This window comes from Frankliniella occidentalis, unplaced genomic scaffold (genome assembly GCF_000697945.3).
Source record: "Frankliniella occidentalis isolate FOCC.00 unplaced genomic scaffold, Focc_3.1 Scaffold41, whole genome shotgun sequence".
NCBI lineage: Eukaryota > Metazoa > Arthropoda > Insecta > Thysanoptera > Thripidae > Frankliniella > Frankliniella occidentalis.
This window is the reverse complement of record NW_026267171.1, coordinates 183,812-198,175: the sequence shown is the minus strand read 5'-3', so window position 1 is coordinate 198,175 and position 14,364 is coordinate 183,812. Positions and strand designations below refer to the sequence as shown.

At 42.2% G+C, this 14,364-nt stretch overlaps 5 protein-coding genes across 7 annotated transcripts; 2 read left to right on the top strand and 3 right to left on the bottom strand.

The window, feature by feature from the left end:
* Positions 1-20: 20 nt before the first annotated feature.
* Positions 21-1,049, bottom strand: LOC113203506 (proteasome maturation protein). The gene is made up of 4 exons (XM_026418240.2): positions 894-1,049; positions 574-665; positions 428-488; positions 21-345 (listed from the first exon to the last, which is right to left on the bottom strand). Exons 1-4 carry the CDS (start codon positions 894-896, stop codon positions 82-84), a joined length of 420 nt encoding a protein of 139 aa, XP_026274025.1. The 5' UTR covers positions 897-1,049; the 3' UTR covers positions 21-81.
* A 167-nt stretch (positions 1,050-1,216) lies between these two features.
* LOC113203504 (splicing factor 3A subunit 2) lies at positions 1,217-3,001 on the top strand. Its single transcript, XM_026418238.2, has 6 exons — positions 1,217-1,376; positions 1,723-1,907; positions 2,003-2,136; positions 2,215-2,344; positions 2,448-2,575; positions 2,657-3,001. Exons 2-6 carry the CDS (start codon positions 1,754-1,756, stop codon positions 2,948-2,950), a joined length of 840 nt encoding a protein of 279 aa, XP_026274023.1. The 5' UTR covers positions 1,217-1,376; positions 1,723-1,753; the 3' UTR covers positions 2,951-3,001.
* An 862-nt stretch (positions 3,002-3,863) lies between these two features.
* LOC113203542 (60S ribosomal protein L27a) lies at positions 3,864-5,698 on the bottom strand. 2 transcript variants are annotated; one of them, XM_026418294.2, is made up of 5 exons: positions 5,613-5,698; positions 4,959-5,022; positions 4,675-4,772; positions 4,436-4,585; positions 3,864-4,030 (listed from the first exon to the last, which is right to left on the bottom strand). In XM_026418294.2, the coding sequence occupies exons 1-5, from the start codon at positions 5,613-5,615 to the stop codon at positions 3,902-3,904; spliced, it is 444 nt and encodes a 147-aa protein (XP_026274079.1). In that variant the 5' UTR covers positions 5,616-5,698; the 3' UTR covers positions 3,864-3,901. The 2 variants fall into 2 exon arrangements, with proteins under 2 accessions (XP_026274079.1, XP_026274081.1); XM_026418296.2 differs by having other exon boundaries at positions 5,533-5,622.
* A 526-nt stretch (positions 5,699-6,224) lies between these two features.
* Positions 6,225-8,658, top strand: LOC113203533 (acetylcholine receptor subunit alpha-L1). Of its 2 annotated transcripts, none has more exons than XM_026418279.2 (9): positions 6,225-6,420; positions 6,500-6,648; positions 6,970-7,008; positions 7,095-7,204; positions 7,285-7,513; positions 7,619-7,775; positions 7,855-8,007; positions 8,085-8,278; positions 8,354-8,658. In XM_026418279.2, the coding sequence occupies exons 1-9, from the start codon at positions 6,375-6,377 to the stop codon at positions 8,651-8,653; spliced, it is 1,377 nt and encodes a 458-aa protein (XP_026274064.1). In that variant the 5' UTR covers positions 6,225-6,374; the 3' UTR covers positions 8,654-8,658. The 2 variants fall into 2 exon arrangements, with proteins under 2 accessions (XP_026274064.1, XP_026274067.1); XM_026418282.2 differs by having other exon boundaries at positions 6,229-6,420; positions 8,399-8,658.
* Positions 8,659-8,664: 6 nt separating this feature from the next.
* Positions 8,665-10,358, bottom strand: LOC113203534 (mediator of RNA polymerase II transcription subunit 7). Its single transcript, XM_026418283.2, has 4 exons — positions 9,880-10,358; positions 9,537-9,740; positions 9,373-9,459; positions 8,665-9,269 (listed from the first exon to the last, which is right to left on the bottom strand). The coding sequence occupies exons 1-4, from the start codon at positions 10,069-10,071 to the stop codon at positions 9,090-9,092; spliced, it is 663 nt and encodes a 220-aa protein (XP_026274068.1). The 5' UTR covers positions 10,072-10,358; the 3' UTR covers positions 8,665-9,089.
* Between the last annotated feature and the right edge of the window lie 4,006 nt (positions 10,359-14,364).

The following is a 14,364-nucleotide window of genomic DNA, read 5'->3' as shown; positions in this document are numbered from 1 at the left end:
AAATAATATGATTCACTAACTTAAGAACTTAGAGATATTTTATAGAACTCAAATGAACGATACATAAGAAAAGTAACTTAATTACAAGATGCCAAGAGATTTTTCAACAATAGCATGAGGCTGACCAGCCTCTTCCCTGAATTCAACAGGGTTCAGGAAGTCTTCAAAAGACATCTGGTCATCACGTCCCATCAAAACATCAGACATGAGGTTAGAGCTGGGCAGGAATGGTAGTCTGCCAATTTTCTGGGCTGCTTTCAGTTCCATTGCCATCTTGAGGGGCGCGTGCAGGCCTTGGGTATTTCGGAGCATATTCATTTCCATGCGTAGCTTGTTGTCATGGAACTAAAGGAAGGAACAGTTGTGAGAAAGACAGGTTCACAAAAGAAATTAGCGCAGGAAATTAATTGGATATTAAAATACTGACACTTTTCTCAGTTGCTTCAAGAGGGTGAGCTGGAACCACATGAACCTTGCGAGCTGCCAACCTGTCATGGATGGAGGAAGTGCAACCGTAATGTACGTTACTTCAAATAGAACACACACACGGAGATGGCGAGCTAAATGACTTACCCGGTTGTCATTAAATCTGGTACCCCATAAGACCCTTCGGATGTGTTGGTGCGAAGAGTGCTTGGCCCATTCTTGCTACCAAAACCGAAACTCTGGATGAAATGAAAATTTTAACAGCATGAGAGCAACCGAATGTATACAAAAAATATCACTTCTGGACCATACGTTGATGTGTCACAGGTAAAAAATACATTTGTATGATGACAAGCGAAAATAAGCAACACAGTGAGGTTAGCTTTCACAATAGAGTTGAGGGTACAAATTAAGAGACAAAGTCCATCAAACTAAATAGAAATTCGCTAGTTATTAATAGCACTTACCATCTTGATTTTGTTTTTAGTTCTAGATCTATTCAACCTTCTAGTGCAAGCTTAATCCACCGCAAAGATGACAGTCAAAACACGATCAACGCCGGAGCCGCTCGCCGTAAGAAGATGTATGAGGGTAGGGGAGGGGTAGGGGCAGGGGGGAAGAGGGGGAGGAGCTAGCAATGGCATTAACTTTTGAAAATAGTAGATGTAATGTAAAATAAAATGTTTCTGTAGTTTTGAAAAAGATTTGAGCTAGAATCTTTAATAAATTACAGTTTTTCTACTTAGCTTAAAATAAAAATACTGAATATGTGTACCCTGAACCGTTAATTCTGAAGTTAGTGTTTAGAATGTTGGTCTGACAGCAACTGCAAATAGGAGGAGCGCTCTTCCACATTATTGGCACTGGCTTCGTAAACTAGCGGTGTTTAGAATTTGTCTTCGGAATAACAGAAAAAATGATGCTGAAGTAGTCAAAAATAAGAGTTTTAAGTGAGTATACCGAGTCGTAGCGTAAAACATGCAAACCTGTGGCAAGAAGTGCTGATCTTCTGTCTCCTTTATTACTCCTCATTTTGCTTGCTTGTGAAATTTTAGGTTAGGGTACTCCTTGTTTATAAGTATAAAAAGTATTTACAAAAATGTACTACTTCATGTTGCTTTATGTCTTTATTTCTATTATTTGCTAAGCAATCTAAATTCCAATTCACTTTATGTTTCATTAATGTATTATGCATTAAATTAATAGGCATTATTGTCCTCTAGTGTCATGCAAACCTTGTCTTTTGTTGCTCCTAGAGAAAGTGATATGTTACAAACACTTTCTTTCTTTTTCCAGGAATATCTAGTTGTTTATTGACTGTCCAATCATGGACTTTCAAAATCGAGCCGGAGGTAAAACGGGTGGAGGAGGGGTGGCATCATGGACGGAAACAAACAGGGACAGGAGGGAACGGCTTCGACAGTTGGCCCTCGAAACCATTGATCTCCAGAAGGATCCCTATTTTATGAAAAATCATTTGGGTATGTGCATTTTTAAAATTTTATTTTTATTTTTACCCCTAGTACTTTTCGATAGTCGAGCAAAGGACTTTAATTTTAATCCTTTTTCTTTTTAGGTTCTTATGAATGTAAGTTGTGTCTAACGCTCCACAATAACGAAGGAAGTTATTTAGCACATACTCAGGGTAAAAAGCATCAAGCTAATCTTGCCCGTCGAGCTGCTAAAGAAGCTAAGGATGCACCACAGCAGGTACTTTTAATTCGCTGTTTAAGACTTTGGATGGAAATTAATATTTATTGTTCACTCAACTACTATTATCTTTTCTAGCCTGCCCCTGAGAAAGCTCGAGTAGATGTCAAAAAGTTTGTTAAGATTGGGCGCCCCGGTTACAGGGTTACAAAGCAAAGAGATCCTGAATCAGGTCAGCAGTCTCTTCTTTTCCAAGTTGATTATCCAGGTAAAAAATTAGATTTAGGGCATATTGTTCTTGTTCACTAATTATTTATTTTAATCATCCATCTCATGTGCAATTTTTTATCTTTGAATTTATCTGGCAATAGAAATTGCGGAAACTGTAGGACCTCGACACCGTTTTATGTCAGCATATGAACAGAAAGTTGAGCCACCAGACAGGAAATGGCAATATCTCTTATTTGCTGCTGAACCATATGAAACCATCTCTTTCAAGGTGAATTTTACAATTTTCTTAAGCCTCTTCACCTCTGGTACACTTCAATTTTCTCATCCCCTTGTATCTGTATGTTTCTAGGTTCCAAGCAGAGAAGTTGACAAAGAAAAATTCTGGACTCATTGGAACAGAGACACAAAGCAATTTTTCCTTCAATTTGCTTTCAAGCTAGAGAAGCCAGGAGTCCCTGGTCAGCCGATGCCAGGACCTCCAGGAATGATGCCCAACATGCCGCCCCACATGGCACACATGCTGCCCCCGCCACCCAGACCGTCTGGTCCTCCCCCGAACGTCCCACCCCCGCCCCCCATGTTCAACCCTGTCCCACCTCCACCTCCCAGTGGGATGCTCATTCCTCCTCCTCCGCCAGTTTAGTTGTACCACAATTTGTGAATGAAATAAAAGTACAGGTCTTGCATTCTATTACTTTGGAGTGACTAATTTAATTATCTATTTTAAAAAAACCTTCTCCCCTTTGAGTGAAGCCTTTGCAGGCTGCAAGAAAATGCAACTGTATTGCAGCAGTAGCACAAGCCAATGGTTGAGATGTAAAGCTTGGCCTCTCCGGATAAGAGAGAAGGAATTCTCTAAACTCAGACACACCAATTTACTTTGGACATTGATTATATCTGCAAATTTCATAGAGTACGAATTTGTACATACAGGAAAACATCTCCAGTTATAAAAATGCAGCACACTTCCAACTAGGATTTTGGTCATTGCTCAGTTTGAATGAAGTTCTTTCAGTAATCCTAATCATATGGCAAGGTCAGAAAAACTCACTCCTTGAGAGCAAAAATTCTTAGAATGTGATCAAAATATAGCAATGCAAGACTCAGTGGACTTCAAGAGCTACCATTTGTATGTATATCTCATAGTCACAGCCTACACCATCTGTCAAAGAAATACAGTCGTCTCGTTATAAGGAGTAACTTGAACATTGTGCGTTAAGAAAATAGTCCCTACCATTGTGATAGGCTATCTTCTAATGAAACTAATGCATTGTTGTAAACTGAATTCTAAAGAATGAACGAAACTTTATTGTTGAGCAGTGAATGATTGCTGTTACGAGACATATGTTTTAGAAATTTCTGTGTGTGGCTATTGCTCCACCAGGTTACTCCTTAAAGTGTGACAAGTACTTCAGTTGCAGGAAGCTGTTAATGGCTCCACAATCTACCCTTTACGCAATCAGAAAATGAGAAAGTGTCCAGAGAGTGTGGGCAAATAGTATCTAGATGCACATGGATCACGTCACATGGGATGTGGTAAAATAAAGACACTAAAGTGGATTTAATATTTTTTTTATTTTAATATTTAGAAAACTTAAGCCTGCAAGATGCATGCACCCCCGGCCGCCCTGATCTTATCCTCAGCAGACTTGGAGAAGAACTTTGCCTTAACAATTACGGGCTGTTTGGGTAGGTTGCCCTTACCAAGGACCTTGTAGTACCCCTGAAAATAGAAAAAAGAACAAATTGAAGTGATGACAAATATGACTTAATGAATTAATTTGAAAATGCTCCAAATCAGAAAGTCAAATCATCAAATTATTCAGTCCGCCTGTCGCTAAACTGGTATATTTCATCACATGGAGCGAAATTAACACAGGGTGAGAAATGCATGGAATGTGCCAATATGTGTAGCACTGATTCAGATAAGCTGATCATCAACAATGGTTCAGTCCGCCTGTCGCTAAACAATATTTTTATCATCATAATCTCATGCATAAGTGACTCAGTCAGATAAAGGTAACATCAAATAAATCAGTCCGCCTGTCGCTAAACTGGATTGAATCATCACTTGAGTCGGGGTAACACAGCTACCTCTTCCCAAAATTAAGAATCATGAAGGACTTACAGCACGGACAACATCGATGACAGGAGCCTTCTCTGTGGTCTTCTGGGCCTTGACCTTGGTCTGTTCACTGACAAGAGACCATAATTTGTCAAGGTTGATGGTGGGGCACCACTTGGTATTTCTTCTCAGGTGGAAGTTGCGCATACCAAGCTGGAAGCAAAATACACATTTTCTATTACATTGAGTTCGGAAGAATACACAACAGATAATCAAAGATGAGAGAAAGAAAACATATCTACCTTTCCGAAGTAACCAGGGTGGTACTTGTCCATGTTAATTCTGTGGTGGTGGGCGCCACCAGCGTTACCACGACCTCCAGGGTGCTTGCGGTGTTTACCTAGAAGAAACAAACTAGATTGACAACACTCTCCAGACGAAATAACACCATTGAGACAATATGAAAGACATTCCCCTCAGATAATACATGCATTAGATTATCATGTGTAATGTCACCAAGAAGAGATCATCATAGGGGAAGTTAGGAGTTAGCATCAACGAAGTGGAATGTGAAATCCAAACTCACCGATACGTCCATGACCGTGGGAAACGTGACCCCTCAACTTCCTGGTCTTCTTTTTGTTGGTACTCTGAAACAGGAAATATTCCACAGTTAGATGTGCCAAGTAGTACACAAACCGATAGGTTAGGTTCACGGACGCTTCAAGCTTAGTTCCAACAGCTGATGATGCCAATGATTTTAGGGTGGCTCGTAAGAAACACTAGTTTATAGGTAGAGGAAACCGTCAGAATGCAAAGCATCAAAAGTAGAAATATTAAGGTACGAGACATCCGAACCGGTCATGTGTATGGGCACATGTTGAGTTCGTACAACAAATCCACTACAAGACACGAACTTGATTGAAAATAGCGATATGGTAGGATGCGAAACAACCACAGTTGCTGACTCGGAAATAATGGAAACATTAAGAATCCGAGAAGAAAATGTACAACTAGTTCGTCAGTTTATAACTTGACTTAACGAAACTGCCGTATGACAACACAGCAACCAGGAATGGTGATTGCAAATTACACACAGGGGAAGACACCGGAATTATTACAAAATTTTAAAATTCGAATTTAAGATAATAGGGAGAGACCATTTTAACGGCAAGATATACAGAGATGGATGTTAATTTCTTGGATTATTTAGGGCTGGGAGAACACGCCACCAACTCACCATTTTGCTTGCTGAGGAGAGAAGAGCTCACTGGACAAGTGCCGAACGGATTTTTGCCGGTTCCGCACTGGCAGCCACTACTACAACAAAAAAATAATTTGTCATCAACGAACAAAGTTTAAGGGGACATTTGATAAAGCGATAATAAATGCACAAAATAAAAAAATATTTTATAATTCATAAAATTGATTGTATTTTACTCGGTGCAAAGATTAAAATGTATTATGACAGAGCGGAAGTGACAGTGTGGAGCAGTGTTGCCTTCTTGTAGCCCGCGCGTTCAGTTTGAACTGCATTGCCGGGCGTGTGGCTCCGGAGCACAAGAGCCACATTTCTCAATCAAGGGAGCTCCGACCCGATCTCCATTCTGAGTTTACTGGTTTCGTCTCTCTGTTCCAAATAAAGGTAGTACTTGAAAACTCCCTGTTTAAAATTTATTACCGTGTTCACTGTTCACTTGTTCCAAGAAAGAGAGGGGGTAGGTGCCTATCTACCAGAAACCACCCATGGGTCTTGGTGTAATTCCTGTATGGACATGTTTGAAGGGAATATTTTTCTATATCTCAACTTTTGGGCTTGATGGAAGTCCAGACACCAACCACTGGGAAACAGAGGGGGTGGGGTGGGGGTATCATCTCCCCGGGGAGCACTATAGGGCGTACCGCGCGCCTATCTCCACAGTTGAGGGGCGTAACATCGTGTCGGGCTCAGTTTACTCGTTTACTGTAAGGCCGCCGCCACGCAGCACACCACCATCACAACATGCAGTCATGGGCGCTTATTCTCCTCTTCGCCACTGCGACAATAAGTTTGTACCATAGTAATTTTTCTGTCGCCCCGATCCCCATAAGGCCTGCGGGGACTTTCGAATCGACGTCGTTTTACAGGTGCTGCGAATTGCCCGTCCGGTACTACAGTGGCGAGGAATGGGAAAGCGAGGCTTCACACAGACCTTCTCTGTGGATACGATACCAAAATCCAGCCGGAAAGGACAATGAACATCTCCATGGACATGTACGTCCGAAGTGCTACTGTGGTGCGTGCCCCCCCCCCCCTTTCCTGCAAAATTATCCCCCGGTCCCTCTTCTCCCTCTTTCCTTAAGTTTTTTTTTTATTTGATACTATGTGTTTTAAGAAATACGATTGTTCAGGGTGGGCGTCCAGCCCCGCCAGAGCAAATGGGTCTACACCCTTTGCAAAGTGCGGGCGCGGGGCGGGTTTGCTAATCGGGTTGACGGCCCCAACCGCGCAGGCAACCCTCCCGCACAGCTGCATGCGGGCTGGTAAACCCATTCGCTCCGACGGCGCTGGACGCCCACCCCGTGCGTACAGTAAGAGAAAACGTTTTTCTAACCAGGTTCACCGTACTCTTGAAATGAAAGTGTTGTTGCACTTGGTAAGCGCATCGCGTTTTCATTGCACGGACACGTCTAACGTCTTCAGCGCCGGGTTTACCCAACCACACTTATTTTATTTTGCCAGAGGTGGAAAGACAAATTTCTCGCGTGGGACCCATTGGCGTACGATGGCATCAAGGAAATTCAGCTCAATTCTGATAAAATATGGACTCCAGCGCTGGCCGTCATCTCCACGTAAGTCTGCCGTGTGGCATTCCCCCGGAGCTTTCACCTCGCCTTCTTGCGTTACTCGCTCACATACCCTGCTGCAACAGTCTCCCGTGGATAAGGGAGGACGGCGAGGCCCAGAAGGAACTGTGGCCCGCGGTGTGTCGGGTCTCGTCCGACGGCCTCGTTGTGTGCAGCGGCGCCCCGGACGTCGGCGGCACCTGCGCCGTCTCGTTTGTCCACTGGCCGCACGTCCAGGCCTTGTGCGCCACCTTCATCGGCTCCGACGCCCGCACCATCAAGAACATCATGCTAAACTACAATGGTTTGTCGAAGGTGGGCGCATAGTGGCTTGAGTTGGCAATCGAAGGCAAATTATGAGACGAAATACCTCTCGCAACAAAGTTTTACATACAGAAAGAAAACCAATTTTTTTTGCAGAATGAGCTAAGTATGTATGTGCCAGGCAACGACTGGGTGATCACGAGTTGTGACCGAGAACTGTATTACGAAGAAGATTCAGCAAATTTTCTCTATAGGGTTGCCCTCCACTCTCGAGGGACTGTGCTTGTAACAGGTCTTTTAGGCCCAGCAATAGGTCCGTGTTATTTTTTCAGAAATATTTTCTAATGTTTAGAGTTAATTATTGAAAACTTTTCATTCCCCATCTCGACCAGCTTTGAGTTTTGTACTGCTTGGGACCTTTATGCTGCCACCCACCAGCTATGTAAGGCTTGGATTGTGTTGCTGTGGCATTTTTGGCACAGTACTGGCATCAACCTTGTTATTTGAATCTCTACCGGAGTATGATGGGCCAGATCCTGTCCTGGGTAAGTTATGCTCAGCCCTTGTAAACATCTAATCAAATGTATATAAGGTAACATGATTTATTTTTTCCCCTACCCAGCAAAATTTTATTCAGGTTTGCTGCTATTATCTGCCACTGCCACAATTATGACACTACTTCTTAACATTGTGGTTCCACTCAAAAGCAAACCACCAGTTGCACCTCGTTGGCTGTACTCTTTCCAAACATGGCTAATGAGATCCGTAACTGGCAAAATATGGCTAAAAATATTATTTATGGTTCCACTACAAATGGTAAGCTATTTTTAAAAACTGTACTGTGAGCAAAACAAAATGAAGTTTTGAGAAGTGGAAGTATTGATTCTCCAGAATTTTTGTCACGAAATTGAGCTGATGCCTACATTGCACATGCAGACAGACAACTTGGCTGACCGAGTCAACAACGGACTAGACAATCAAGAAAATCTTCAGCAGTCTGATGATAGTTCACAGCTTCATGAAAAACCAGCTCCCCTAAACTTAGGTCCACAAAGAATTTGGGAGTTCTTTGCATCTTTCACAAATCGATGTATGTTCTTAATCTATCTCTTATCATGCCTGACACTTTGTTTGCACCTTGGCTACAGCTTGGCAGTTTATTGGGACATAGATATGGAAGAATTTTGGTAAAATCGACAAAATTAATTTGAAAATAATAATTAATATTCTGAAATTCTCCACTTACATTGTCAGTTAATTACCATCAGCCTTATGTAAAAAAGATAAGACATATTTTGTAGATAGAAATAATAAAAGCTATCATGAGAACAAATATAATAATTACAAGTAATAAGATAAGAAACAATAGCCATTAAAATACAAACTACTGAACAGGAAATAATTGTGTTCCCTGAACCTCCCTATGATACAACCTCAAAATATGTACACAAGCCAGCTTCCAATTTTCTCTCTGATAGGCAAGACTTCAATTCCAAAAGAATTACAGATGGTTGCATTACTGCTCCACAAGACCCAAAGTAAGAAGATCTCAAGGGATGTTCTTTTCAGAAAAGATTCAAGTCTAAAATTAGCTCATCAATGAACTTTTTAACTTACGATACTTTGGTTATAAGTTATCTACAATATCACACATTAGTCTATCAAGAGGATTGACTGCTTCAGAGTCTCTCTTGGTTTCATCTGATGTATCCATGTCCTCAAAAGCTTCAGTTGGCACTAGAAGTTTGGAATCAGTCTCAGAGGAATCAGGCAGATTGTGCAATGCCTGCTGCAGTAGTTCATGAACCTGAAAATGAAAAGAAGATACCTTAGTTGGTAAGAAGTACACACTGCATGTTTGAAATTAAGAATGCAGAAAACCAATCACAGTAACTAGCCGTCAGATATACCTTGTCCAAGTGCTTCTGGAAGCGGGTTGCAGTTTCAATTCTCTGCCGTTTTTGAAGTTCCATCATAACTCTTAGTGTTTCTCTAGCCTGAAATGAAATAAATATATAATTTAAATAACTGAAGACAGCTAAGCACAACCAATGAGCTTAACTACAATTCTTACCTGATGCGGTCGGAATTCATTTAATAAATGATGAATGTGAATGAAGAGCAAATTAAGATCTTCAACTTTTTCAGCACGCCGAGGAGAGTCTGGGCACATGACAAGCAGGTCCAGCAGATCCAGAAAGTTAACAAGGAGCGAGTGATTTAGCTTTCGTAACTCTCTCCGCCGATCAAAGTGTTGAGGATACAACCGTTTAAAGCCCTAAAAGAAGAAATAGGAGGATTAAACACCGATTCTTGATGGGGAGAATGAATGAAAAGTAATGAATGGTAGCTAGATTTAGAAAATACCACAGCTTCTGATAGAAAAATACAGAATAAATGAAAATCACAACTCTTACCTGGGACTCGAGCGGGCGAATAATTAAGTCATCGGCATTGAAAGCGTTTCCAAACATAGAATAATTGTCCTGAATTGGAGGCGGCGGTCGTAGATTTCGATTTCGACGAATATTATCTTCCGAGTACAACTGAATGTACTGCATCGGTGGAAGGGGTAGAGAGCTCACTTGGCTTGCTTCTGGAGCTGCCATTTCGAAAACTTTCAAGAATTCTGGTAGATAATCTTAAAACGTCAAGTGCCTTAACCTATAAAATCTGGTACAGCCGGGAAAATACAATCTGTTCAACGACTAAAAATGAAAGTCTTCAGCAAGCCAACAAGGTCAAGTGATTTCTACACCAGAGAAATACGAGGACTAAGTCAAACTTATCCATATTTACAATGTTTACAAGATATTTGTATCGATAGTAAACACGACAGTACTTTGTTTACTGCAATTCGCCATTGTGGTAAAGAGTACTACGTGAGACAGCTTTCTATTACATTGTAGAGTCATGACGCTGTCTACTCCATTTACTCAGAAGTTTGATTGATTTTCAAAACTAAACTAATATTTATGTTTGGTTGGATTATTCTTAGTTCGTTTCCGACTAACCCATTTGTAAAAGAATGGAGTATCTGCCACTAGCGTAGTAGCCGCAAATACCATCGTTTCCGCCTTTCGTTGTTGACATTTCACCCGTGCCGTTTCCAATGTATTTATTTACTTGGTGAATCAGGAACAATGGTCTGGTTGGTTATGTTTTGCACCAGCGCCTCTTTATTTTATTCATTTCTCTGAAATTTTTTACCCGTTGGATGTGTGTGAAATTGTCAAATTATTTTATTTACGAATGTTTAATGGACATGATCGTGTGAAAAGTGAACAGTTGGGACTAACCTTTAGGCCATCACAACCATATGATTGTGTTTTTCCCGGCTTGTGTCCTTAAAATTTAAGTGAATGTGATTAGTGTTTCATAATGAATGTCAAGGTGATGTGAATGAACATCCATCACCGCTATAGAGCATTTTGTGTGGTGAAGTCAGTGTATGTGACCCTAAACAAGCAACAACTGCTTATTGAAGTTACGTAGTGAGGACTGGCATTTAAGACATTTCCAGAAAGTTATGGCTGGTAAGGATGGAGGAGAGGAAATTATCAAACAAGGCTTCATGATCAAACGTTCCCAAAATAAGAAGAGGTTCTCTCCAATCAATTACAAGCAGCGCTGGTTTGTGTTGACTTGTCGCCATCTGATCTACTATGACAGCGAAGGAGAGGTGAGTGGCTTAAGGTGTTTATGGTGATGGCAGTAAATATTATCTCTCTGCGACTGGTCTTTCCTATATTACGAACTACTCCCTCAAATATATTGTTTGTTTGAAGTATCATTCCACACTATGTTCAGCAACCGATCTAAATCTTTACTTGGTGTTGGTGTTGGTTCAAATGTCACTGTTCATTCTCATTCCCTCTAGCAGAACTTTTTTCCATTGTTTATGTGAAAGTTGATGACTGCATGTTGGCATGTTTGAATGATTTAGTTCTTTTTTTGATGCACAGATAGATCTGGATGGTGTGTCAGGGCTACAACACAACAGTGTTGCGGGTTTGCATACCTCAGGGGCCATGGCCGGGTGGAGCAAGCAAGCCGCATGCTGTTGTGTTGTGGCCGTGACACACGGTATGTGGTATTTTAATTGCTTTCAAGTTTTGTGTTGGGTGAAGCTGTGGCTTTCTTGAAACTCAAAGTAGCTTCACAGCCTTGTCCTTGCAAAATTAATTGCATTCAATACACATTTGCCAGAGTTCTAAAAGTTGTGTGTGACTGCTTGTTGGACAATTTGACCCTGCATGTAGTTGCTTTTCCATTAATGCTGGACTGTGATGATGAGATATCTTTGCCGTTTTCATTGCCTTGAATGTACGTGTGTGTGGTGTGCCATTGACAGGAGCTTTTGTAGAGACAGCCCCAACACATTTTTATGTTACATGAAACACTTCAAAACATATTCTTGCCAAGCAGGTAGTCTGTCTTAAGGTAATTTACCATATCTTTCTAAATTTTTTTGAAGAATGGCGTTTTTGAAGTATTTTCCACAGCATGCTATTCACTTTTTGACATATTTTGCTAAATAGTACCTTACATATATGTTGTTGTTTTTTGTGGTGTCTCTGACCCTTGCATTTTATTTGTTGCAATTAATTTCTGCTTTATAAATATTTTTTCTTGTTTCTCAAAGAAAACAATTTGTTTCATGTATATAATATTTTGTTTATGGGCAGGATCAACATGGTTGGAATAAAAAGATCTCTGAAATAAAATCAACTATTTTAGTATCAACTGATTTTATCTTCATCATGGAGTTCTGTTTGTTTGCCTAATAGATCTGAAGTAAATGATAATGAACATAAATATCAACCAGTTTGAGACATTAGCAGTGTTCTTCATTTCTTTCATGAATTACTTTTGCCTTGTTTCTCCACTTTTAATTACCCTAAAAAAAACTTTTTAGGAACTTCTTATGTCTTGAGATCTATCAGGTAAACAAATTGCACTTAACCCTTTCCAGAGCTACACCTGTTACCTAAAACAAAGAAAGTCAAGCAATTTAGTGAAAGAATAACAATGTGCACGTCACACACAGTACATAAAACAGTCTTCTGGAGCAGGGCAATGTCGGTGGAAAGAAAGGATATGGCCTGTTTAGGCTTGCTCCCATTGCATTAATGTACGGCGGTGTAAGAGATTTTTTTTTTATGTTTGCCTTTTTTTTCTTTTCAGTGGATGGTCTTTTGATGAACAACCTGTTACGATTGTGAGATTTTTTGTTGTTGAGAATAGTGATAAACTGTGAAAGGGGTAAAGGAGGATGAAACGATAATAAGGAAAGGGCTGGGGGTCTGCTTAGATTTCAGCGCACGTATGCATGCATTCATGGTGACATGGTGACGGATCGAGGCCCACCTCCTATCCCGCTCAGATAATCCCCGCCCCTCTAGTTCATAAGGTCCACTAGGGTCCATCAGGACGTGCGGGTCCTCAAGGTCTTGAGCTGTCGAGCTCGCCGAGCAAGGAGAGCCGAGCAGCGATTGTGTCTGTCGCTGCTGCTACCGCTGATAACTGCAAGGAAAGGGGAAAGCCGACCGGAAAGCGAAAAATACGTCGCGTGAGTAAGAGTACGATAGACAGAGAATGGAAAAGAACGAACGATATCCTATGTTGGAGCACCGAAACGGATCGTCGCTGCTGATGGCTCTTCAACCGCCTCGGAGGCATACCCCGCGATGAGCGGCTTGCCTGAAGGGGGTATCCACGGCTGCCAGCCGGTCATGGGTGGGGTCGTCGGACCCGTGCCCGACGCAAAAACTGTTTGAAATAAATGACTTAGCGCTCGTTCAGCGCAGAGCGGGTGGGGAGGTATTTCCCCCTCAGACGCCGAGTGTCGGACCATTTGACTGAAATTAGCCATAAGGAAGCTGCCTCCCCCCCTTTTCCCTTTCGCCCAACCCCCAACCCCCTTATTCGCTTGCTGGGGTCCCGCTCGGCGCCCCAATTTGCGGTCCTTGTTCGTCGCCTTTAATTGTTTTGCGAATGAATGTCCCCCGTATCTCGTATTCACCTCGAGGTCCCCGAGGTCCTCGAGTCCTCCCTCCTTCTCTTCTGTTCCTCTTCTCCCCCACCATACCTGCTGTTAATTTACGCCACTCACCCCAACGTTATATTAACGCGGAAGAGGAAATATACCGCATCAAAATAAGCACCACGAAAAATGTAACTGTATACTTAAAGTGTACAAAAAGTGCCAGCAAAGTGGGGTCGTGCCAATCTGCTATACTTTAAGTATACTTTATGCATACCCTTTACAAAAGTGCACACAAAAGTGTCATTTCTACTTATTTCCATGCGGGATGCGGTCACGTCGGTAACAGATTTTCATTTCTTTCGTGCTTTTTTGCCCAACTACCCCTTTTTTCTTCATTCACAACCTCTCTCTGACGAACTTCTGTTCTGCACCCCTTGGATATGATTTTCCAGTCGAGTCATCGGCCTTCCTGCCGCTTCCTGCTAAGCGCGCGGCCGCCGCAGGACGACGGGAGGCGAACGAAACCGGGCAAAGGTGCACGCCGTGAAAATCTTTCTTTCACCTTTCTCAAATAAGCCAGCGTGCGAAGCGAAACTGCCGAAAAAACTCTTTCCCGAACCCTTCTCAAAGCCCATCACGCGGCCCGGCTTGGCCCACCTGGACCCGAGCCGTTCCCTACCAAAGTGTGCGCCCCGATGAACTTGTGCGAATGATCTCAGCGCCTCCCCGCCCCGCCGCGCCTGCCTCTATGCAGATGTTGCCCCCAGTTTAATAATTCCTCGGCCCCATCTTCTCAAGTGGTTTTGCCACGGAGATGGCAGAAGAGCCATCACTTCGGCACCGAGGCGGCGGCGGTCGGGCGGGGGACGGTGGAGGGCGCGAGGTGGGGAGGGGTAGGTCGGGAGGTGGGGCG

Bases quoted from the DNA above. Each gene is read 5' to 3' on its own strand.
- LOC113203533 (XM_026418279.2), top strand. From the start codon at position 6,375: ATGCAGTCATGGGCGCTTATTCTCCTCTTCGCCACTGCGACAATAA. The intron at 7,009-7,094 runs GTAAGCGCATCG...TTATTTTGCCAG, and splicing joins TGAAAGTGTTGTTGCACTTG to AGGTGGAAAGACAAATTTCT. The intron at 8,279-8,353 runs GTAAGCTATTTT...TTGATTCTCCAG, and splicing joins TTATGGTTCCACTACAAATG to AATTTTTGTCACGAAATTGA.
- LOC113203534 (XM_026418283.2), bottom strand. From the start codon at position 10,071: ATGGCAGCTCCAGAAGCAAGCCAAGTGAGCTCTCTACCCCTTCCACCG. The intron at 9,741-9,879 runs GTAAGAGTTGTG...TTCTTCTTTTAG, and splicing joins TTCGCCCGCTCGAGTCCCAG to GGCTTTAAACGGTTGTATCC. The intron at 9,270-9,372 runs GTATATCTGACG...TTTCATTTTCAG, and splicing joins TCCAGAAGCACTTGGACAAG to GTTCATGAACTACTGCAGCA.
- LOC113203506 (XM_026418240.2), bottom strand. The intron at 489-573 runs GTAAGTCATTTA...CATCCATGACAG, and splicing joins CCAGATTTAATGACAACCGG to GTTGGCAGCTCGCAAGGTTC. The intron at 346-427 runs GTCAGTATTTTA...TCCTTCCTTTAG, and splicing joins TTGAAGCAACTGAGAAAAGT to TTCCATGACAACAAGCTACG.
- LOC113203504 (XM_026418238.2), top strand. From the start codon at position 1,754: ATGGACTTTCAAAATCGAGCCGGAGGTAAAACGGGTGGAGGAGGGGTG. The intron at 1,908-2,002 runs GTATGTGCATTT...TTTTCTTTTTAG, and splicing joins TTTTATGAAAAATCATTTGG to GTTCTTATGAATGTAAGTTG. The intron at 2,576-2,656 runs GTGAATTTTACA...GTATGTTTCTAG, and splicing joins ATGAAACCATCTCTTTCAAG to GTTCCAAGCAGAGAAGTTGA.
- LOC113203542 (XM_026418294.2), bottom strand. The intron at 4,586-4,674 runs GTAGATATGTTT...TTTTGCTTCCAG, and splicing joins ACCCTGGTTACTTCGGAAAG to CTTGGTATGCGCAACTTCCA. The intron at 4,031-4,435 runs GTAAGTCCTTCA...TTCTATTTTCAG, and splicing joins TCATCGATGTTGTCCGTGCT to GGGTACTACAAGGTCCTTGG.